Source organism: Cygnus atratus, chromosome 6 (genome assembly GCF_013377495.2).
Source record: "Cygnus atratus isolate AKBS03 ecotype Queensland, Australia chromosome 6, CAtr_DNAZoo_HiC_assembly, whole genome shotgun sequence".
In the NCBI taxonomy this organism is placed as follows: Eukaryota; Metazoa; Chordata; class Aves; order Anseriformes; family Anatidae; genus Cygnus; species Cygnus atratus.
Window position 1 is genome coordinate 32,583,841 of NC_066367.1, and position 24,915 is coordinate 32,608,755.

Below are 24,915 nucleotides of genomic sequence, written 5' to 3' on the forward strand. Positions count from 1 at the left end.
GGGGAAAGAGTCGGGCAGCCAAGCAGGGGCACGGGACTGTGTAAGAACAGGGACGAGAATAAAGAGCCTGTCACTAATGGAAGTAAGGGGAGTTAAAGAACAGAAAATGGCGAAGACGTCCGCTTTTATCACTTGCCTACTAAAAATAGGCTTCCTAGTCGTCCTTCCCCCAACCCTGTAAATCTATTGCCGTATTTTTCAGCTAGGCTACTTCCCCATCCTTCCAAAATTACCATGACATTAAGTGACTACTTTTGCTGTGACATTATGTGATTAGGGAAGCACATGAGCAAAAAGACGACTTTTATTTGGTATCTGTCATTCAGTGAGATCATAATTATGGCTTTCATTAAGAAAATCAGCTTCTTTAAGAAAACGTGACGTTTCATGCCTTTTCTTTGATGGAGATGGTGGTGGAGGGAATGGGGAAATACCCTGTTCAAGTTCTGGCAGTTTCCAAGTAAAAAAACTTTGTTTTCTTCCACCCTTCCCCTTATATTCATGTCTTCTCACTAGTAAAATACCATTTTTCTGGCTTGAAAACAGTGGGAATGTACTGTTTCAGAATTGCATTCCTACAGTGATCTGTTTAATGGGGGCATCTGCCATTCTACACAGGTAAGAATTAAAACCTTTCTGTGCTTCTGCTGGGAAAGGAGGCATGGCATTGCAGGAAATAAAAACCACAAGTGTCTCTGGAAAGGCAAACCACGCACCAGCAAAATACTCTCTACTACTTTGTGCACTTGCAGCAGGGAAGGCAGCCTGCAGCTTGCACTCCCTCTGAAGCATTCACTTAAGGCACGCTTCCTGCAAAGAGAAAAACAAAGTGGAAACAGTAAACTTGTGGCTCTATTTCGTTTCAGAAGTAAAGCTTTGAGGGGGAGCACTGAGGAGGAATTATCTCCTGTACCTCACAGCTCATGTAAGATGCCAGCACATCCAGCGCCTGTGCGTGCTGGAAGCAGTGGGTGCCAGTGAGGACTGGGGTGCCCTTCGTGGGGTGCCCGTCCTGGGTGCCCTTCCCCTGCTCCATCTCCTGGTGGGAGCAGAGCTCGCCCGTCACCGATACGTCTCTCCAGGACTGCACTTCTGAGGACGGCATCGCTGCTGCAGCTCCGCTGAATGCCAGTCCGCAGAGGCAGCACTTTCACACATCCAGCACTTAAGCCACCCCCTTTTTAATGCCATTAGTGATGCAGCAACGTGTATTTATACCTACATATAAATACAGAATGGTCGGATACCACATTTTTAAACATAATTTATAATCTGAAACTGTTTACACTTTCATGATTAGGCTCGGGTTTTTCTCATTTACATTCATAATTTAATTCCACTGGAATTCGATTTTAAGAAAGCCCAACAAATCTTAATTACCATAAAAAGATCCATACATATTTTACTTAAAAATATCTTCTGTAAGAGGAAATTTACCAAAAATAACACCAAATATATTATTATGCATACAGTTTCTTCTTTTTTTGTAAAGTACAAACAAGAATCTGATCTCTTTTGGGTATTGCCTGATCTTATATGGCTATAGGTTCTATTTATTTTGTTCATTTGTTTTTCAAAATAAAGGGAAAAACATAAAAAGTGTAAGAACACAGACCAAAACAAAGATCCATTCTTTCCAAAGATATAGGCATCGATGAAAGAACGCCTCGAAAACTAATAAATGGCAATAGGTACAAAGAAACACTATCCAAGCACTGTGCGATCTTTTGTCCGTAGCGTATGCTGCAATGACCTCGTAACAGTTATTAAAACAAACAAACAAACAAAAAATGCTACTGGCAGAAAAAGCTGTTAAGCAAAACACTGAAAAACTGGTACTATTTCCTAACCAGTAAGTGCAGAACTGATACTAGGTCCTTTCTGTTTTTTGTTTTCCCGCATATGCACACTTCTCCCTCTGAGACAACGCTCTCAGACACGTGGTCTGACTTTTGGGTGGTCCTTTGGGGATCCAGGCGTTGGACTTGCTGATCCTCATGGATCCCTTCCAGCTCGGGATATTCTGTGACTCTATGCTTCTCTTCTTGTTCACAGGGCTGATTGTTGCAACTCTGGCAATATGCTGGATGCCAAACCAGGTTAGAAGGATCATGGCTGCTGCGAAACCAAAGCAGGACTGGACTGTCCCCTACTTCAGAGCGTACATCACTCTTCTTCCCATTGCGGACATCTTCTTCTACCTCAGCTCCGTGGTGAACCCCCTGCTGTACAACATCTCCTCTCAGCAGTTCCGCAGCGTGTTTCTGCAGGTCCTCCGCTGCCACCTGACCATACAGCACGCCAACAAAGAGAAGTTCCTCAGAGCCAACCTGAGCTCCAGAGCAAGGAGCAGACGGTCCCTGCGCCCACTGTTCTTTTCTTCTGTGCGTAATTCTTCTACAAAGAGCAGCAAGAAAGTTTTTTTAAGTACTTTTCAGAATGAGAACAACTGCAGTCCACAGAAACCAGGTCCTGAATCGCTGGAGCCCAGCTCGGAAGTAATGCCACTGGAGATGAGCTCAGAGCCCACTCCAGACACACAAACCAGCCTTTGTGAAAATGAAGTATGACTTTATAAGGCAAAGTTAATGATCAGCAATGAACTTAAAAACATGTGAGTTAAAGTGGCTGAGGAACTGACTACTTCTTAAATGCAATAACACAGATGGATTTGTTTCCAGTTATGCAAAAAGAGCAGGATTTTTGGATCCTGCTGTTTAGATTTTTAACTGCACACTGGAAATTCAATCTGCTAACTGAGTTCATTAGCTGCCAAAAATGTCAGCCTCTTTCTCCCCACAGCCACTGAACTTTCCTCACTGTTGATAGGGATTTGGAAACAAATAGAAAATAATTGCTGTGTCTTTGAAGAAAGGAGACAGGACAAACTGTGCAGAGCAAAAAACTTGCTCGAAGTTTAGCAATACAAAGACAAGAGAGACAATTTAAGGAGCAGAGCAGTGGTTATCACGTGTGCCCTCGGCACCACACCAGAATTCCCTCTCTTCTTCGGCCGGGGTCCATTGCAGAGCGGAGTGTTGCAGCAGCTGATACAAACAGAGTTCACTTTCCCAGGAGAGCAAAAAGACTGATATCCGGCAGAGGCTATCAGACAGGCTGCTGAAGATGCGCAGGATTTGCGATACATGATTCCTGTGACACAGAACAAAGGTTACTCAGCTTGGCATGAACCTAGTTTTCCTTTATAACATGATTCACGCTTGAAAACTGTTGCAAAACCAGTTAAATCTCCAAAGCAATGCTGGTGATTAAGCCACAAACCTGAGCTGGGACGTGACTACCAGCTCCGCACTGCAAGAGAATCACGGCCACCCTTTCTGGGATTTTTTGTTTTAATTCTGGTTGGACCCAACAATACCACAAACTTGATTCACCTAATGTACAGCAAAACGTATTTTATAACCAAAATGTTCCATGTTTTCTAATGCATTGTTTGAATAGCTACAACTGGAACGCAGTTTGAAAATTAGCTTTGATGCTGAACGTGTCTGAATTAAGGTGTCTACATAGCTACTGTTTTATATGCTGTTAATATGGCTCTTAATGTTTTTTTTTTTCCCTTTCTTGTTGCTTTGTCACACAGACACAAGTAACCAAGAGTAAAAGGAGAATGATTATCAGCAAAACTTTTTCTTCCCTTCCCCTACCTTTTTATTTTAAAGAAAAACCAGAAGTACTTTTCCAAGTAATCGCAGTTCTTGGTCTCTTTGAAGTTTAACACTTCAACAAATAATTTCCATTTGGACAGAAATGGGTTTTCTGAAAGTCTTTTATTTATAAATACGGGTAAATTTAATCTATTTTAATTAGTTAATTTAATTACATTTATGATTTCTTAAATTCTTCATATCTGAAAAAAAACATGTACATTCTGATGCACATAGTTGTTATTTTAAAATGTTCCATAAAGGCTATAAAATAAAAAGTTGTATTCCCCCTCCCATCCACTCCCAAACACAGCAGGAACCAGTTGTGGCACTTCTACCTCTCATTGCTCTAAAATTTTCCCACAAGTGATACAGTAGAAATTGTGCTGGAGAAAAGCGTGCAACATCTACATACTGGGGGTTTGCTTGTATTGTCTTGCAGTTGCAGAAAGAGGTGAACATTTCTAAGGCTAATAAAATCATGATTCCTTCAGAATATGGGATTCTCAAAAGGATTTTTCTTTTCCCCCTCTGAAGGACGTGGGACCAGGATTCCCTCAAACAGTGCCTCCAAACCCCAAAGCACTGTTCCATAAAGTTTTCCAAATACACGTTGATTAAGATTTTTTTTTTTTAAAGACATTTGGCAGGAAAATAACCTGTAGGTTTTGAACTTACAGCACCTGCAGGTACTTGTTAAATCCCCAGGAGCTTCAGAAACAAGCATTGCAGCACCCACACAGTTCAGTGATACTTCTGCAGTAGCAACTGGCACCACGCTACTAAGTGCTGTGTACGGCAGCAAAATACTGTTTATTGGGCTATGTTCAGAAAGACGGATTTCCTGCCTTTAGAGGATCTTAATTAAAGCAGTTCTTTTGTACTGTCACTACCTCGCTGCCATTCAAACAACGTGTGGACTTCTCTGGTTTGTGTTGTCCCTCCCGCTCCAAATCTAAACTCTGAGATGTGTTTTAAGGCTGTCAGGTTAAACTTATGAAGAGAAGCCCTCAAGACAGTGTTAAATCTTCCTCTGTCTCCAGTGAGCTTCAATCAATCAACACAGCAGGTAGAGTCTTTTCTCAAGAAGGAAGAGGAGCTACAGACGGCTCTAACCATAACAGCAAAGGCACACTGATCAAGAGGCACAGTATTAATACAGTTCACAAAAAGAAGACCTCTGTCCCTGCTGACAAACCATTGCCAAGGGGCCTCAACTATGCTGCCACTGATAGGCTTGTGATACTGAAATTTCAGTAGACGTCTCCCACAAAGATCTGGTATTTTGTCTGAAGTCTTCCTACAGCTGAGGCAGACGTGACCCTTCCCATACCTGCAGTTAACTTTTTTCCTTCCCTTTCTCTCCTGAAAAAAGAACTCTTGCATTCAGTGGAACTAAGCACAGTGATTGCTTCCCCCTCTAATCCAGCACCTCTTCATCATCTATTCCTTCCCTACAGCTACAGCCACCTACCTAACTCGGCCATTCCTCAGTCTTCATACACACAGCGGCAAATCTCAGTTTTCTCAAAGCCCATGCCTGCCAAAAGCTTTTGACATTGGCAGATTTGCTACTCCCATTGTTTTATAGATCACTGTCAGTCTGCCATTTCTTTTTCACGGGATTCCTGCAAGGCCCTGTTCGCAACAGTAAATGACTTAGGAAAGTCCCTGAAAATATCCTATACCTTGCAATATTCCTGTAGACTAGGAGACGAGAGCTGTACAGTGCTATGAACAATTAGGTAATGTGCTCTGATGCATGTTTTTCACCTGACAACTCTAGGAGACCTCTCCTGCAGAAATCGAAGTCCTGCAGCGTAACTCCAGGCATTTACAATTCCACAGAATAATCCTGAGCTCTTTTTGAAGTCAAACCCCAATATTCCTGCACAGACCAGAATTTTACAACTTCAGCATTGGAGTTTCACACACAGATGGACCATGTTCATGCATAAACAGAGAGAATAATCTCGCAAGTAATAAAATCCCATTGCAGTGCTTCTCCTGTGTCTTTTCTGTAAGTATTTTTTTCTAGTTGGGAATTCCACTCCCAAATGATTGTTTACTCCTATTTCCAGCTATAATCTGAATTGTAACAAGATTCTTGACATAATTAAAAAAAAGTCATCACTTCCATCAGTTTTTCAGTAGATACTTAGCTAAGACGTGTCCTCCATGTCCAACCTTTTTTTTTTCTTTAAGTACTTATGGATCCTTTTCAGCTCACAAATTAGATGTTATTTACACTAATTAAGCTTCCAAGAATTTATGAAGCATCAGGCGTGAACTAAACTTGATCAGGATAAAATGGCTGTCCCTTTTCTGTAGTTCTGTAGTATCTTTATGGCAAGATATAATGAAAACAGGTATAGACGATTAATGGAAAAAGAAAGAACATTGCTACTACAAGAGTGGCATTTTTAGAACATTTCAGCCACGAATTCACTTTTTTTTTTTTTTTTTTTAACCTTGAGTGTCAAAAAGGAATGACACTTTTAACTATATGATTTAAAGGCGGGAAAATACTCTTAAACCTTCTTCACACCGTATTGTGATTCCAGTGAAATAAATTGTGGTAGAAAATAAATTAGCACAACTGACTTCCACGATTCAATGCCAGAAACACAACTCCCCTTGCTCCAGCAACAGCTTAATATACCACAGCTACTGCAGTTCACCACTGGCTTAGAAAGCCTAAAGGCCCAGGAGCAGGCTGTCCCCACATGCCGAAAGACAAGTCAGTGCAGAAGAGACCAGCCTGGCTGACCAGAGAGCTGTGGCTAGAGCTCAGGAAGAGAAAGAGGGTTTATGGCCTTTGGAAGAAGAGGCAGGCCACTCAGGAGGACTACAAAGATGTCGTGAGTCTGTGCAGGGAGAAAATTAGAAGGGCCAAAGCCCAGCTGGAGCTCAATCTGGCTATTACTGTCAAAGACAATAAAAAATGTTTTATAAACACATAAAGAAAGAAAGGAGGACTAAAGAGAATCTCCATCCTTTATTGGATGTTGGGGAGGCAGTGACAAGGGATGAGGAAAAGGCTGAGGTACTTAATGCCTTTTTTTCCTCAGTCTTTAGCAGCTAGACCAGTTGTTGCCCCCTGAGCTGGTAGATGGGGACAGGGAGCAGAATGCAGACCTCATAATCCACAAGGAAATGTTTAGCGACCTGCTATCCACTTAAATGTGCGGAAGTCTATAGGGTCAGGTGGGATCCACCTGAGGGTACTGAGGGAGCTGAGGGAAGTGCTTCCCAGGCCGATTCCCATCATTTATCAGCAGCCCTGGCTGTCAGGGGAGGGCCCAGTCAACTGGTGGCTAGCAAATGTGACGCCCATCTACAAGAAGGGCTGGAAGGAGGATCCAGGAAACTACAGGCCTGCCAGTCTGACCTCAGAGCTGGGGAAGCCCCTGGAGCAGATATCTTGAGTGCCATCACACAGCACTTACAGGGCAACCAGGTGATCAGGCCCAGTCAGCATGGGTTTATGAAAGGCAGGTCCTGCTTGACGAACGTGATCTCCTTCTACGACAAGGTGACGCACTCAGTGGATGAGGGAAAGGCTGTGGACGTGATCTACCCAGACTTCAGTAAGGCTTTTGACACCATTTCCTATCGCATTCTCCTGAAAAAACAGGCTGCTCATGGCTTGGATGGGTGTATGCTTCGTTGGGTTAAAAACCAGCTGGGAGGCCGGGCCCAAAGAGTTGTGGTGAATGGAGCTAAATCCAGCTGGAGGCCGGTCACTGGTGGTGCCTCCCAGGGCTCAGTACTGAGGCCAGTTCTCTTCAGTATCTTGATCGATGATCTGAATGAGGGGATCGAGCGCATCCTCACTAAATTTGCTGGTGACACCAAGTAGGCCAGGAGTCTTGATCTGCTCAAGGGTAGAGGGGCACTGCAGAGGGATCTGGATAGGCTGGACCGATGGGCCGAGGCCAACTGTACGAAGTTCAGCAAGGCCAAGTGCTGGGTCCTGCACCTGGGGCACAACAACCTGTGAAGCACCTCTCCTGTGAAGACAGGCTGAGGGCGTTGGGGTTGTTCAGCCCGGAGAAGAGAAGGCTTTGGGGAGACCTTGTAGTAGCCTTTCAGTACCTAAAGGAGGCCTACAGGAAAGCTGGGGAGGGACTCGTTGTCAGGGGGTGTAGTGATAGGACAAGGGGTAATGGCTTTAATCTGAAAGAGGGTCGATGTAGATCAGACATTAGGAAGAAGTTCTTTACTCAGAGAGTGGTGAGGCCCTGGCACAGGCTGCCCAGAGAAGCTGTGGCTGTCCCATCCCTGGCAGTGATCAAGGCCAGGCTGGATGGGGCTTTGGGCAGCCTGGGCTGGTGGGAGGTGTCCTTGTTTATGGCAGGGGGGGCCGGAATTATATATTTAAGGTCCTTTCCAACCCGAACTATTCTGTGATTCTGTGAAACGCTACTCTCCTTGCTCCAGCTAATATACCACAGATACTGCTATTCACCCACTGAGCTCAGGTAGGACAGCAGCATCCTTTCCGCATTATCTGTAGAAGATGAATTGCTTTTTTATCTCAAGGATGTCCTTCCTCACACTCAACTCTTGCAGTGGTTTATTTTAGTGTTGAGCCAGTTCTGAGATCTTCCGGCACCATCTGCCACCAGCAGTCTGAACAGCAGACAGTGCTTCAGAGTGGTTATCTGCCTCATAAGGCTCATACCACAGACAAGTGCTAATTACTGGATATTCTTGCTTGAGCAATCAGCCTGATACTGTCATTAACGCATCACATAGAAATACAATTGCCAAACTTTTGTGGAGCTTTTCTACCTCTGAATGTTCTGAGTTGCTGGCTAGGTAAGGAGACTTCACATTTTGTACTCTGCTTTTATAGGGACAGGGTCGTTCCCAGCTACCTACCCTCAACAGTTTACACTAGTGCTCAATTACTGTATGTACTGTGCGATCTCTTGATAGCTGAGTACTGAGTAATTCAGCCTTTTTCACTGATTCAGCAGGGCACTGTGGGCTATGCATATGCATAGGTACTATAAAGATGTTTTACTATAAAGTATCTATTGCTGACAGATTGATTTTCCTTCATTTTAGCCTCAAGGTCTGTGTGGTTGGCTGAAGATGCACTTTACCAGTACTTTTAAGAAGAGAGGGGAGTAGACAAAGCTGGAGTGCCTGTGTGACAATGCAGTAATATTCCACCCCCTCTTCTTCCACATGCACCTACTACACATTAAAACAAACAAAAGACACCAACAAATAAACAAATCTAACACTCTGAGGTAAAACCAAACATTGACAATTTACTCCTGGACTGAGCAACCTGCCAACCTTATGCTTCTCTCTGCCCCACGTGATCATACATTTAGAGAGTGTGAAGGCCCAGAGCTATTTCTGCAGGATTTCTGCCCTATTCCATGCAACTAAGTGATGAAGATAGAGGTCCTGAAGGCTGTTCTATAGCTTCTGCTTGCAATACCAATTTTCTCATGAAGATCCACACTACACACACACCCACACTCGCCCCAGCACTGCGATGCAATGCTCAAACACCCTGCTTAGCTGCTGGTTAGCTCCACACATCCACACCCTGGTACTCTGTTTCGGTCGCATGCAGATGCATTCAGTCGTGATAGCAACAAACAATTGATGCTACAATTTATTCAAATTTAAAACATGACAGTTCTCCCACCTACCCTGTCTGCAAAGCTCAGTGCATGTTATCTACATGTTGAGTAGCAACTAAACATGTTTCTGGGACAACAAAAAGGTGACATCATACCTACCTACTTCTGACACTGTATATAAAGGACACCAGAATATCCAAACATTTTTTCTTACTGCTTGAAAAGGGCCTTATTAGGCACCTCACATTCTTCTGTTATAGAAGGTACAGGGAAAGAAGAGCAGATCTGACACTCCAACCTTAGAGCCACCCATAATCCTAAAAATAGGTAACTTTGCTTTGCACGTGTACACTCAAGACCATCCTTTAGTAAAACAGTCTTTGAAGCCAAACTAGGCAACTAAGATACCACCCCCAAGATCCATGACCTCATTTCCAAAAAAGACAGCCACCTTCCCACTTGATGACCCAACTACTCTTAACCTGTTTCCTGCAAAGATACACCTCAGCAAGAAACTGCAGCACTCTGCTCTACCCCAGAACTGGCTATGGCCTCATGGCCACAGAACTGGTAGCTGTAAGTTTAACTCACACCAAACACACAATGTTGTTTAGACAATGCCAACTCTTCCAAGCCAAACATTCTATCTAATGGGCTATGAATGACAAACCCCCATTAAAAACAAACAAAACCCCACATTTGCTCCAGTGTTTTGTACATATCCAACTTTGTAGGCATAAAGTCGTATTTGTCTTCTGCAATTCCTTCCACAAATACTGCTTTAGTGAAATCTCCTCTCTGTACTCCAAGGATGCCGGTATCAAATCTTCTGCAGTGCTGGAAGAAACTCAGCTCAGCGAGGGTTCAGAAACAAGTCATCCTTGAGCAGTCACAAAATCCCCTTGTCCAGCTTGGAGTAGGAGGTGTGGATATACACACAGGCACAGCTTCAAGCACATAGAGAAGTTCTATATTTTAGGATAAGTAACTTAAAAAGTTAGCAGGTGGGCAAACATGAATTTTGAGGTGCACCATTAACAGACTTTGGCAAAATTTATCCCCTTGAGTCTTTTATCTTTGTCTGTCTCCTCCAAACAAGAGGCAGAAAACAGGCCAACAGTGGGCACTTCATGTTACAGCACACACAACCCCTGTGAAACCTGTAATAGTTGTCTAGTATTAGCACGTTTTTATGATTTGTATGCCATTTGAATGTTATTTTTATGTTCATTAAGACAAGCCTGAGGACCATGCGTATGAACTGATACTCCCCCTCTCTTACAGTATTCCAAATAGCTCCAACTATCTTATTTCACAACAGTCAGTGTTCAGGTCCTGGTAAGTCTCCAAGTTTTCATTTTTGTTGTGCTTAGACTTGTTGTCTTGTCTGCCTAGCCACACTTTGACTTTGGTTTCAGTTATATATCAACCTTTATTTCCTGTCCTGAACTGTCAACCCTCCAGTTGAGTGAAATTCAGCACCCAGTAGGAGTTATAAAAGTTCTGCGATGTATGCTGAAATCTAAAATGAGAACTTACTCTACAGCAACACGTAAACATCTAATATCCTTTTCTGAGGTACATAAAATATACAATGTGACTATTTCTGGATTTTACTGTACCAGTAAAGTTCAAAATTGCGTTCAAAATACATACAAATACATTTCTAAGTTCCAGTTTTCATATTAGGTTTTATGACAATCTTTTTATGACATCAGTGGTTTTGCCATTATAACTGTCTGCTCCTTAGCTAGAACCTGTTTGCATACTTCATACAGTGATGGATGCAACAGTTCCCATTGTGATTTTCTCTCTGTCTTCTAGAGAAAGAGATTATAAATGCTTCATCTAATAAGATCCTAAATATCTTAGAAAACAACTGAACGTTGGAAAGGTAACAGTCTTCCAACATTGTTCTTCCACAGACAGTCATGGTTTCAGTTGGATCATGTTTATATTGGTTTAAAACAGGATTTATGGTGGGGAAGCTTAATTTATTTCCTTTATGATTGTAAATGCAGTTAGGAAGAGAAAGTTTAAAGTATAACCACTGTAAAGTATAACCATATCCAACCACATCCTCTGTGTTTCATTTTGCACTAACTCTTTCTATCCCATCTTCTCAACTTTCTGGAGCTCATGAGTGGTTCAAATAATTTGCACCTTGCTAGTAATTCTCATGAAATTTACTAAATGCCTTATAAACAACTAATTAAATACTATAAGCAATGATAATCAGTGTTCTTTAGTTGAAGAAACTCAGGCACTGAAATTAGGTGACCTGAAATCTTTTACAAAGCTGGGACACATACTTCCCAATTTTTAATCCTGTTTTAGGACCACAGCTATTTCATCCCTATCTCCTCCCTTTGATGTGTTCAGTAGGCAAGATAAAAGCATATCCATGCGATTAGACTCTTATGGAGTATATAATTCTGAAAGAAAAAAAGCAAACCAAAACCCACCTGGTTAGCATATTTTCATCATAATTTTCAATGAAAACTCACAAATCCTCCTATAGGATCACAAACCCGCCTATATTTGGTGTATTTTAAAAATTGCACTTTTTTGTGGAAAATAATAGGAGGCTTTTGAAAATGAAAGAATGGCCTCCTCATTCTCCTTCTGACCTGAACTTCCACATCATCCTGCAAAAATTAAAATATTTTAGAAGAAAACTGGATAATCGTTGACCAACAGATGACAACAGTCTGGATTACCGTGCTATCTCTTCATAAATCATGCCTTCTACTTCTGGTACTGGAAATCTGAATCAAAACCGCACTGTTAATAATGTAAATAACAGCACAAAGTAGCCTTTGTTACTGCTTGCAGCATCACAAAGCAGAAGCAAAGCATTCAACTACTTAAAAATGCATAGACGGAGAAAGTTAAGTACAGCTGCTAATGCTGGTATTACCAAGTATTTTTTAAAGCCACTGGAGGCTACGAACCAAAAGGCAAAGCTCAACTTTCACCTGCATGTCTAATTCTTTTGTTTTCTACCTTCCTTATTAATTTCTCTGCTCACTAATGGGGACTTAGAGCCAAGCATTAACACATACATTCTTTCAAGCAAAGCTGGTTCACAGTTCTCCATCATCTGTATGTTCCTGTTACAACAACAACAACAACAACAAAAGGAAACGCCTTGGATATCAAGACCAAAATATACTTTATCTTCTAGCAAGAGAGCTGAACTTGGACTTCACTTTCAGGATTGTGTGTTGGCATTTTTCTTGACACAATCCTTGTCTGCTGAAATGAAGTGGGAAGCCACAGTTCTTTATGCCTTTACAAACATTAAAATGATATACTTTTGTGGTAAGTCCCATATCCCATAGATAGTTTTACATGCAAAAAGTCTTGATGCATCTGACTCATTGATGATCTTGCCAATTTCACTGGAATGTCTCACATGTTTATATTGGTGTGCCGCTATCGTTAAAATCCATTCAGCTTTTATAGCTTTAGTTATTTTATACTTACAGTTTTATAACCTGTTCAACTTCAGAACAGGACTGGCCTGTTTATTTGTTTATATATTTTTCCCCACATTCAAAGCATCAGTGCTAATTTGGCAAAGTAAGCTCCATCAAGCCTTCCAATAAATGTCCAGACTAAAAATGAAAAATGGAGATGAAAAGAGTTTGGATCTAATAAAAATATATTTGCCTACATTTTGATAAAGTCACTGGAAGCTAAGAAAAGTGATAGGGTCAGACCACAGCGAAGGTTTTGGAAATGCAGATCACTTGTGTGTGAAGTGCAGTAGTCTTCAAGGAGGTTTAAAAGATACCAGGCTGTGTGCACTGTATCCTCCCAAAATTCAACTGTATACCTTTCATACAAGTCTGAGAAACAGAAAAACATAAAAAGCTATTGTCCATGTCCGGTGAAAAATGGAATTCACTGGACCAGTTACCACAACTTCCTTAAAATAATACAGCCCTTCATCACTTTTGCACTTGGATATTTGTCATGACTTTTGAGTCATAAACTACTTGAACTGTTAACTCCACCATTACTCTTGTGTATTTAAAGACAGTCAAAACAGCAATCTATTAAGTACTGTCCATAATTTCTCCTTAGCTGATGCATTTAGTTCAGTTCATCATGTGTGTTTGGAAGTTTTCCAAGCAACTCAAAGATTGGAAACAATTTCCTAAGAAAAGCTTTGGCATCTGGAAAGTGTTTCTGAATGGAAATATATCCACAGCTCTAAGTTTTCAGCATTCAGTACAAATTAACAACATATACTGTATGCTTTTTATTCACGCCAGCATCAAAACCAAACAGCATGCTTTCAATATTACTGTGTCTTCATTTCATCGGGTACCCAACAGTATGAGGTATGATGCAAGAACTGTCACATGATAAATTTGTTTTTAATTCTCAATAAAAATTGTATTACACTTTAATTTTAAAAATATATCAAAAGTTGAATTGTTTTGATAAGCCTTGGCCAAAAGGGAAAGCATGGAAGGAAAAAAAGATCCACTGCCAGCTCAGTAGATGTTCCTTACTGTTTCTAAATGGATACTGAAGATACAGCTATTACCTGAAAAACTTTAATGTCTTCAGAATTGCTGTAGGCATTAAACTGTGTTTGCTATTTTAATCATTTAGTCAATACATGTGCACCAGAGTATAATTTCCTCTTGATACAAATGTGCAGTTAGTATTAGTACTAATGGATGCTACGCATGAAAATAGAGAAGAGTATGCGCTTCTGTAACCCTGAACAGCCACACACAAAGCAACTTAAGCATGGCAGCAACATGGTAAGATTAAAAAAATAAATAAATCACAGGTAGAAAACTTAATGTTGGCCAAATCATGGCACAACTTAAGACACTGCTTTCCTCTGCTGTATAAATCAAATAACTTGGAAACCAATACTGAAGAAAGTAAAGAAAAAAAAAATTAAAAAAAATTGCAATTCAACGGTGAGATGATCATCTTGTTCCTGAGGTTCCCATGCACTACTCTTAAGCATACAATTACAGTAATTGCTTTAATTACATTGCAGGATGATTATCTACAATGTAAATACATTAGAAAGGTCATTGTAAACCAAACAAATAAGAAGTTTCTTATTGCAGATTAATAGAAGCAATGAGCTTGTTTTCCAACTCACTTGCAAAGGAAAATTCATAAACAATCTTAGTTTTATAGATACAGACATTTTAAAATATCAGTCTCGTTAGTGCAGATCCTTCCCCCCCCATAGTAAGAAAGATATTTTGTAAAAGTATGTTCACTGCTACATTACAGCACAAAGTATATTGTTCAAAACATTTACATAGGCAGGTTTACTTACAGTAAGGTCTGTGAAATTTGCATTTGCTGCCTGCTGGGTTGATGGTCTCATCCTTCAAGCTCAATTCCTTTCTGAGCTATTCATATTGCAAGTTTCATTTTGCCCTAAGTAGTTTTTAGATCAGCTTTAATGCTCAAAGGCTGAGCTCTAGCCTTCAGTAAAAGGTAAACATTATGTTTTCTATGACATATGTATAAAAGCACATATATATTATAGACTCATATAAATATCATCAAGATGTTTCATCTGATCCCAGTACACCATGGGATTTCTTTGTCCCTACTTATATTCTAAAATACAGCAGCATGGAAATTTCTGAGTTGAAAGCCCATGGAGGGAAAGGACAGAGGCATGCAGGATGAGGGAATCTGCCATGGGTATTTCCACAAAGTATCTGCACGTGGAATTATTATAAGCAAGAACTCTGATCCTTTGTCAAACATTTCATTTATGCTGTTTTCAAACACCTGCATATCCAGCTAAATGCACTGGAAACTTATCCCTTATGTTAATTTCTATGGGACAAAAATTACTTGGTGTAGTCTTCAGTGCCACATCCCATGTTCACCATTCTTCCCTCTAAAAGTAAAAAGCACCAATAATTTAATCTCTAAAACAAAATAAATTAACAAACTAATTTGTAAGATTCTGCTTCACAGGCAAAATACTGTCCTTCTGTCTATCCCACTGCAACAGAATGTTAGCACAACTGCATAAAACTTATTTCAGCAAAAATTTAAATAAAACTTTGCTTAAAGTGAGAAAAATACTTTGTCATTTACTTGACAAAGTCTCCAATTCTGTGCACTGATGGATCCCCAAGTTCAACTAAATATAAATTGCCATAGCAAAGCGCATCTTTGCAGAGGAGACAGAGTTATCCTAGTTCCACATTATCACTCAGGTACATGCTTAATTACTGCTCGATTCTCAATTCATTTTAAGTTGTGCACTGAAGCAAGTTTCTTCCTAATAATACCAACAGCTGGGATACCATGCCCGCCTATCTGATTCAAAACATGAGTGACAAATACCTGCATTCTGAGCTGCTCCCATCAGAGGCTGTCACAATAATAGTTGCTTTTTGAAGCTCTGGCTTAGAAATGTGTCTAAGCTGCTGTTACTTCTCTCTCACCTGAAGCTGAAATACACTTTGTGAGATTGGTTCTCCAGAAATTGGGAAAATGTTCTGAGACAACATAGTAATATTTGAAGCACTAACCCTAATTTTATAGCAATTGAAGAGGAGTGGTTTGTTTAACTACAATCAGGCATAAGGAATAATTTACAACATAAATGGAAAAAAACTGCATAGTCAAAGTTCTCCACAGTGTTGCTTACAGGAAGTTTAATACAGAAATGAGGCTGAACCTTCCAAGTGTTGCTGCGTAACTAACTAAGCACTAACAAGTACCCCAGGAAAAAGTCACTGGCTACAAGCTGGGGACTATGTTGTTGGCACACCACAAAATGTAAGTGGGTGACCCCCTTCACTGCCAAACTGATGCATATTGCGAAGGCTGGGTGACTGGATCAGTAGGTTACTGATTCAGACCATGAACTCTACCTCAATATATTGCATTCAACTTTTAAATATGGTTTAGAAGAACTTAACATTTTGCTTACTGACACAGCTATATTTTACTAAGGACAAAAGTGGGTTAGTCTATAAAAATTAAATTATACTCCTTTGGCTGTATCTAGTCAAGAGGAAAAACTATAATTATGAGATTGCATTGTCAAATAAATGCAAATTCACATCTTTCATATTCTGGGTTAGAAACTCGAACTCAAATCTATTATAAATTAAAATCAATATTTGAAACACTTCAGCTTTCAGTGATAAGCAACAACTAAAAAAACCCACAAAGTTATGAGATGTACTGGTAGAAGTAGAATGAATTATTAAATAAAACTTGTGAGAATAAGGCATTTATATTGCACACATTTAAATATCAATTAGGAATAAAAACAATAAAGGATGATGAACTGAATCATATCAGTTTTACAACCCATTCTCTCTAGAATTGACTGAGAATAACAAACTATGCTCGCAATGTAGATTTCACTCAATTTGAAATACTTAGGTTAAAAATTGTAAATTTCAGCTAGTGAATAAATTTAAATCTCACAGCTTCAAATGAACAAGAACTGCATTTACAGAAGTAAATTAAATAAAACAGAACAGTAATACCTGCTATGCACAGCATGCTAGTTACCTCCTAAAGGGAAAATCCAAGTACCAGCCCAGAGATGGTACAAAATTGCACAGAAAAGAAAAAAAACAAGTTGCAAATCAATTTCTTCATAGGAGTAAGGTCAAGTTATGCATCTCTGGATGTCTAAAATCTATTAAAACCATTCCAACTCGCATTTTCAGTGTGTCACAGCCACACTGGCCAGACTGCAGTTGTTTGCTACTCAGTGAGAAGGAGCATGACTGCCTACCCCATGGTACATCTGGCACACAAGAGGCTGTCTCCCAACATACCCGCAGGTGTGTGCACGCACATGTGCAGCACGCTTATCCAGAAGCCTTGCGCTTCAACATGTGAGCGATTGCCCTGACTGAAAACACTCCTCTAACATTCACCTGAAGACATTACAGAAATGTTCCTGGAAGGCTGACACACTCTGAGGTAGCACTGAATTGAAACATGAAAGACCCCAGGAAGATATTTAAAAATATAAAAACACGCACACAAATGTTAAGAATTAACTGAGAACAAGTGACTATTGTTAAGGAGAGGTATTTTTACATTTGTCTACATACCATATTGACAGCACTTCAAACCTCCACAGCATCAGCTCAGACTGATTAAAATTATTATTGAATCTTTGGTGTGCAGATAGCAAAACCTTCAAATATTCATTTAGAGATGCTCAGACTTTCAAAGTACCTAGCAAGCCATAACTATCTCACATTATCACCATCTTTTACAAGTAAACTTGAAATAAAATACTCCAATAAAATACAGCTTGAAGGAGACTAATCTTCCTTTAAACACGCATCTTTTTCTCTACACTGGAGAGCTTCTGAATACTGTACAGAAACAGGCACTGTGGATGATGTTACCCAGGATGAAACAAAGTGCCAGCAGCTCAGCTACTGCTGACAGTTAACAGCAACTGCTAGGATTTTCACATTGCTCTTAATGCAGTGATCTGCAGCTACCAGCCCAAGCAGCACTAGCTAATTGGTAAGCATCTTGAAAATACTGATGAATGGTTTCCTAATGCAAAAGAACCAGTTACAATTCAAGACAGAGGCTGCACACATTTGCTAGGAAGAGAGGGACTCCCCTGTCCCTGAAGGACTCACTGAGGAAGGACATACTTCAGCCAGATTTATATGAACAGCGTAACAGTCCTTTACATCAGTAATCTCCGTGCTATAAAGCATTACTCTCAGCTGCAAGCTGTTCTGCCACAGGGAGCAAGTTCCCCTTAAATCATGGTTAAGTCCAGTTCTGCCTTTTGCTCCATAAGCATACCACTTGGTACAGGGGGGTCACATCTACATGGAGACATACCGGTGGTATTGCTATCTTACCCTTCTAACGCCGGAAAACACCTTAATCTCTGTTTGCAGTAAGAGCAGGATGCTATATAAACTCCAGCAAACACATTTCCTCATCATCTACCCACCCCGAAGTCCCTAATAAAGCTGTAGTCTTCTACTCATGCAGAAAGCTACAGAGCAACATGGTGTTCCGAGAGTCAAGGCAGCCCTCTAAAAATCTCAGATTTCTTCCATGAGGATGAATAAAAAAGCACTTTCTAGCACAGCTCAAAAGCCAATAGGGTTGAAAAGCAGAATCACAGCTAGTTTGTGAACACATTTAACTCCAAATATGCTAACTCAATATTAATTACAGTAAGGGAAAAACCTCCTTAGACTTAGGAAATGAGCATAGCAAATACATCCATTTATGCCTTCCCACTCTGCTCTGAACTCAAAAAAATAAATAAAAAAATTGTTCAGTATATACTTCTCTCCCTTTTGCTTGATGTTTTCTTTTATGGATGAAAGCAAAGATGACTAAACTTTCCTTCCCTTAAGATAAACCTTCAGAGTATATGAATTGCTAGAGTAAATAAAAGAAAGGAGGGAATTATTAATTTAATGCTCTTTCCTTACGTCTCTCAGGGAAAAAAGCCATGTAATTAACTGTAATGAGATGAAACTAACTTGTTGTTATTAATTTCCCAGTGCTGGGAAACTAAATCTGAGACCTATAAGACTGTGTATTAACAGATTTATCAACATTTGGCTTATGTCCTTCAGTTTTGACAACAGTTTTAAAGGGAAATGATTAACTCTATTGAGTTGCAAAGTCACTCTGAAGCATAAGAAATTGAATCAGAAGTCTCTCCGTGGGAATACCACATTTATTTGCAGCTGAAGACTGAAAGGGTGAAGCAAGAAGCAACAAATCCTGCCCAACGCTAATAAACAGAAGCATAATCATTACATTCTTACCAAAACTTTTCTCCATTACTTCTTTCTGACACATATCTTGAACGTTCACTGTACAATTCACAATAAACTCTGGAGAAGAGCAGTCATTGTTCAGCTGGAACTCCTCACACTGGTAGCACTGTATTTGCAAACCAAAACCTGGAACGGACAGAGTTTTCCTCAGAATAGTAATAACATTAAAGGAAACCCAATGTGTGGCAGAAGTCCTGCTTATCCTTCCCTCTCTGCGTTTCACCGATCTTAACAGCTCTGCAGCTCGAAGGGGGACTTCGGCAAAACCAAAACGCACCCAACGCGTCGCCGGTTTCCCCGAGGCGATGCCCGGTGCTCTCAGCACCCCGTTACGAGCCGGCTCCGTTCCGCGGGGCTCCGGGGAGGGCAGGCAGGTGTGTGCCCCGCTCCGCCGGGCGGCAGCCGCCAGCAGGCGGCGGGGACCCAGCACGGCTCCGCACCGCTCCGCACCGCCCGGCTCCGGACCCGGCCGTGCCCTGAGCGTACGGTGGGCTCGGAACCGCCCCGCTCCAGGCAGAGCGACCCGGCCCGCCTCTGATCCGCGCCGCCGGGTTTCCTTCCCCACTAATCCAGTACAAACGGTTTAATTACTGTTTTGCCACGCGCAATTACAGCCGCAGAGCATCCTTCACCTCCCGCTTTTGGCATGCAAGCGAGGAGCTCCGCGCGGCTCCGTCGGGGTGCCTCGCCTGGCAGCCGGGGCGCGTCCGTGTGTGTGTGTGCGTGTAGGGGGGGCAGCCCCTTACCTGCACCCAGGCACAATCCCCAGAAAGTTGCGGCGAGGAGGAAGAGCCGCATCCTCCCGGAGCCGCGGCCGCCGGGCTGGCGTGCAGCGGTCGCGAAGGGGCATCAGCAGGAGGGAGGCGCCCCGGGAGCGCTGGTGCCGCTTCCCCGCCGCCTTGCGCCGCGGTCAGGAGCCCCGGGAGCGTCCCTGCCTGCCTGCTCCAGCCCCGCCGGAGTTGAGCGCCGAGGCTGGCAGCAGCCGTACGAGTGGCGAGGGCTGGGGGGCGGCTCCCCCCCTTCCTCAGCACCATGTGATGCCGCCGAGCGGGGCGGGGAGCGCCGACGGGGAAAGTTGAGAGAGGGAGGAGAAAGCCCCGCTGCCGCCGAGCCCCTCAGCCCCCCTCCTCTTCATCCTCCTCCACGGGTGGCGGAGCGGGGGCTGGCGCCCCCCGGGCCCCGCCGAGTGCCGGGGCGTGAGGGGAGGCGCGGCCCCACGCGTGTCCCGGTCCCCGCGGCACACCGCCCCTCAGGCGGGCGCCTCCCGCCGCACCCTGACTGGGGGGGATCAGAGCGTGACGGGCGAGAAAACGGCCGCTGGTGGCCGCGGGCTACGGAGCGGTGCGGAGCCGGCCGCCGCTGCCCCCGCCCGGCCGCGTTGACGCCTCTCTGCCGGCGGGGCGGGGCGGCCGGGATGGATGGAGGGATGGAAGGAGGGATGGATGGAGGGAGGGAGGGAGGGAGGCACGGATGGAGGGAGATGCGGGGAGCCGCGGGGCTGGCAGCCGTTGGCGGGGCGAGGCGGCTGAGGCGGCGCGAGCGGCCGGAGCCGTTGGCGGGAGCCGTTACGGGGCACGGCTGAGGCGGCGCGAGCCGTTGGCGGGCCGGGCTGAGGCAGCGCGAGCGGCCGCAGCCGTTACGGGACCGGGCTGAGGCGGCCCCCAGCGGGCACTGCACGGCCCCGGCCAACCCCCCCCCGTGCCCCTTCCAACCCCCCCAGCAGACATTATACATACATCACCAGACGTACTTATACAAGAGAAGGTTTTATTTAAGAAAGACGCTTCGATGAAAATTTCTTAAAAGTCGAAAAGGACAATGCGAGTTTACGGCCGCAATTACTTAAAATATAGCAAATTGCACAAAATATTAACACTGATGATACAATATCATTTCAAAGATTAACAGGCGTGTGCTAGAGAAACTGTAGAGTCTAGAAATATCCCAAATATATCTAGTTTACAGATCGCTGTACAAAAAGCAGTTATAAATACTTCACATCTAGAAAAAATACACGGAACCTTTGAAATAGACTTTCCCTTACATATAAACAGCCTCTGTAGAAAAACAAAAACCAAGACACACCAATCCCCCTGCTCCGAGATATGTTTGAACTAGCGCTGGCTAGCACCCACATCCTCCCTACACGTATCACAAACAGGAGTTGAGTTCCAATTTTTAAAAATTATTTTAGCATTTACGATTTAATTAAGACCGAATGGGGACTACAAAGGATAGCACAATATGCTACATTCAGAAATTGATAGGAAATAATTACAGAGGAGGCAGAAGTAGAGAAACTTTGTTGCTGTCAGAATTAAAGACGTTTGTGTAGTTCCCATTCAACAGGACTCCCATTTGTGTCAGCAGTGAATTACTCTGGCCCTGATCTTTCAAACTGTTACGCACATGATTTATGAAGTCACTGCCAGCAGTATCGGGCCTTTTAATCTATTCATTTTCTTGCCACGTCAAAAGTCAAAAACCTTTTGAAATAAGACATCTGTTGTGACATTGTAGTAACTGAAATGCACATTTCCCCAGAACACGAGTATGGAATTGCACTAAAAATGAAAAATAAAAAATGTTTCATAAAAGGGACTCCTAGAAAGTTTATTACAGACGATTTGGCAGGCTCAGGTTTATGGTCACGCAGTGTTTCTACATACAGTTTTAAGACTAGAACAATTATAAATCTTTTTAAAAAAATCTACCAACTTTTCTTGTTAATATTAACATCAAGTTCTTTAAGTTAGTAATCTGCCATTACAGGAGCATAGCACCAATTTAATATTTATTGCTGTCATTTCTCCCTACAAATATTTTTTCCCCAAATATTTACATCTATACAAATATTCATAAAAGTGCAAAATTAAGACTTTTTTTTGTGTGTAACCATTTGTTGTGTTCAGTGTTGAGTCTCCTGCATCACGACGAATGCAGTCCTGCCTTTCTTATTGCTGTGTCATGAGAAAAAAAGTCAGGAATACCCTGCTGTGAGTACAGCGATCTGGAGTGAGGATTTTCAACAACTGTCTCTTCTCCCCCCTCTCTCCCCACTTGCCTTTCGCTCCATAAGTGCTCCATTCACAGCCCACTGGAAGGTGTCTTTATACATCATTAGAGCCTTGGCTGGCACAAGAGGAGAAGCTATCATACAAAGAATCACTCAAGGATTCTAAATTGTCCACGTCGTGCCTATCGGAGCTATTTAAGGAGGCTTCTTCTTTTTTTCCATTTTCTTCCTTTTGTCCTTCAACCTTACTCAGACAGTTCTTCTCTTTTTCTAATAAAAGTACGGTATTGCTGTTAAATTTATTGAGAGACTCCAGGGAAATTTTAGATAATCTAGTCTGAGAATCTTCTTTTGTTTCTTCAGTTTGCTTCAATTTCTGTAATAAATGAGGAAAATATTAGAAACATATTTCTTATAAAGTTATCATACTATACACCATTAACTACCTTCTTTCCAAAGTTCACAAGGTTAAAGGAAATAGATTAGGAGATGCTTAAATCTCTATTATAATTAAATAGAACATGAATGTCCATTTTAGGATAAATCATAGCTTTGGTGATTCTGCTGAGACAAATAGGACTCCACGTAAAAAACACGTAAGTGCTACTAAAAATTTAACTAGCAGATCCTATATTTGTTAAGCATCTTCGGCTTCTTCACAGATAGTAATTTACATCTTCTCCTTCAAGAGTACTTTGGGGGTATGTTTAAATGGGTAGTTGTCTTAGTGGAATCAAGTCTGCCAAAAAAAACCATGCTTAGACGCATTCAGAGGAGAAAATAGCATTTTCTATAAATTACAGACAACAATGAAAGTTGCTAGAAGATAACCTCACATTTTGCATGTGTAAACCTATTGATTTCCAAGAACCCACACCCTCTCTAATAGAAAAGAAAGCAACAAGACAGGAAATTATACTGAACCGGGCCAATCCTTACAGACCAGAATCAATCAGATATTGGCCAGGCCTACTCTGAGAAGTGCTGTAATTCTGCTGGAACACCGGACAAGGTATTAGCACTTTATATTAAAAACTCACAGTAGGATTATACAAGAGTAATTTTATCCCTTTGTTGCCTACTGATATCTTCAGAGATCTGACCAAAGGAATAGTTAGGGAACAGCTTAGGGAGCAGTTCAATAAAAATGGCCTGCCTTCCATATACAGGGTGTTTCAAAACCTGTGTAACTAACTGCTCTTACAGATGATGTTATCACAGAAATACAAGATAACGTTCAACGTTTCATAGGACTCTCGGAGAGGCAAGATGCAAGAATTTTGAGATACGCTGTCAGAGTGCAAGCCGTTGCTCATTTTCAGTGTTACCACCAGATACTATAGATTGAATCAGTAAATTACTGTCAATCTAGGACATTAGTATTTTGGTTTAGATAGAAAATGAGATGGTATTTTAAGCACACTGAAAACATAGCATGGCTAGGTGTATGGATGATGTGGGTCACTAAATATGCAGTTATAAATGGTCATTAGAACTTCTGGAAAAATTCAAGTTCCAAGTCACTTCATGCGTGCTGGGCTGCTCACCCTTGGAAGTCTTGGGCAAGAAGATGACATTGCTACACGGTTTGATTGCTTCTTTTTATGGCTAGTTAGATAAAAATGGAAATGCCAATCTAATGCCTGTTGATGTTGTGATCCTGTCATTTTTCATAAGCTAACAATGCCTGGATTGGGTTGGTATTTTTATCAAATGTTTCAAGCAAGTGTAAACAAAGCAACAGAAGGTGCTGAAGTCTTAGTAACTGAGGGTCTGCCATTTGGTTCTTCAGTCCAAAAGTTTTAGGGGATGTTAAGTTAGATTCTGGTTTTAGATGACAGTTAAACCTAAGGTCTTCACTGTCTGGAATGACAATATTTTCTGAAACAGAGGAATGTAACGCTTCATAACAGGAACAAACACAAATTTAAACCCTTAATAGAAATTTCCTACAATTTCAGCTCAAAAAGTTCTTCTCTTTGCTCTCATTTAAAATATTATATGCTATTATCAGAACGGTTGTTTCACTTCTGTGTAGGTCAGATGAGAAAATTCTGAGACATAGCATCAATAAAATACATATTAGCACTTTTTGCTTGTCAGACTACTAAACCTGAAATACTTTATTATATGAACGACTAAACGGTTTTTCTTTGTATATATTTTTCCCACTTCACAGCTTTTCTTTGGATAAATTGAACGTGTCTGCTTAGCACAGACTTGGGCCTGCCAGAAGTCAATACTGGTGTTAATAAAGTCTGTGATAAAACTTTTATTGATTCAAATAGAGGCCAATTTCAACTGTTGAGTAGGAGGAACTAGAGAGACCTAGAGTGTTTGCTGTGCAGAGCAGCCCAGATGAAGTACCAAAATAAGAGCAGGATATTTGGCTGGCTGAAGGATAGATTTAAATCACAGGACAGACTGGAACAAACTCATCAGGATATTCTACATATATGTGGTATCAGTAATTTATTACATATCAGTAATTTATTATATTTAGTACTTTATTATATTTATTAGACTAAAACCCTACTTTAATCACACCCTAGTTTGTCATTTAATATAAGGGTAACAGTTAATAAAATATATTAGAGAAACTGCAGGGAACAAAAGTATTCTCTACAAATTTTAAGTAAAATCATTGAACCAAATGAAATTGAAGTGAACAGAAGTGAAGCCCATCATGAAACCCATTCACAAAAGATACACAGAGTAGTGAACAGTATAAGAGGCATAAATTTGATGCCTGTAAGTGCTACTAGTATAGTAGACCCTACTACCATTCATGAGGAAACAAAGGA

General features: G+C 41.6%; 3 protein-coding genes across 3 annotated transcripts in view; 1 reads left to right on the top strand and 2 right to left on the bottom strand.

The window, feature by feature from the left end:
- Positions 1-2,577, top strand: part of GPR39 (G protein-coupled receptor 39) — a 73,346-nt gene extending 70,769 nt beyond the window's left edge. Inside the window, exon 2 of the mRNA XM_035556130.2 lies at positions 2,056-2,577. Coding sequence (XP_035412023.1) covers positions 2,056-2,570 — 515 coding nt within the window. The 3' untranslated portion in view covers positions 2,571-2,577. The remainder of the gene's footprint in view (positions 1-2,055) is intronic.
- A 9-nt stretch (positions 2,578-2,586) lies between these two features.
- LYPD1 (LY6/PLAUR domain containing 1) lies at positions 2,587-20,320 on the bottom strand. The gene is made up of 3 exons (XM_035556131.2): positions 19,842-20,320; positions 19,084-19,221; positions 2,587-3,153 (listed from the first exon to the last, which is right to left on the bottom strand). Exons 1-3 carry the CDS (start codon positions 19,891-19,893, stop codon positions 2,918-2,920), a joined length of 426 nt encoding a protein of 141 aa, XP_035412024.1. The 5' UTR covers positions 19,894-20,320; the 3' UTR covers positions 2,587-2,917.
- Positions 20,321-20,936: 616 nt separating this feature from the next.
- The window catches only part of NCKAP5 (NCK associated protein 5), a 366,387-nt gene continuing 362,408 nt past the window's right edge, over positions 20,937-24,915 (bottom strand). Inside the window, exon 20 of the mRNA XM_035556100.2 lies at positions 20,937-22,487. Within this exon, the coding sequence (XP_035411993.1) occupies positions 22,206-22,487 (282 nt within the window). The 3' untranslated portion in view covers positions 20,937-22,205. The remainder of the gene's footprint in view (positions 22,488-24,915) is intronic.

Excerpts from the sequence above, each read along its gene's own strand:
- LYPD1 (XM_035556131.2), bottom strand. The coding sequence starts at position 19,893 with ATGCGGCTCTTCCTCCTCGCCGCAACTTTCTGGGGATTGTGCCTGGGT. Across the intron at positions 19,222-19,841 it reads GGGATTGTGCCTGGGTGCAG|GTTTTGGTTTGCAAATACAG; the intron begins GTAAGGGGCTGC and ends TGTCCGTTCCAG. Across the intron at positions 3,154-19,083 it reads AGTAATGGAGAAAAGTTTTG|GAATCATGTATCGCAAATCC; the intron begins GTAAGAATGTAA and ends TCTGTGTCACAG.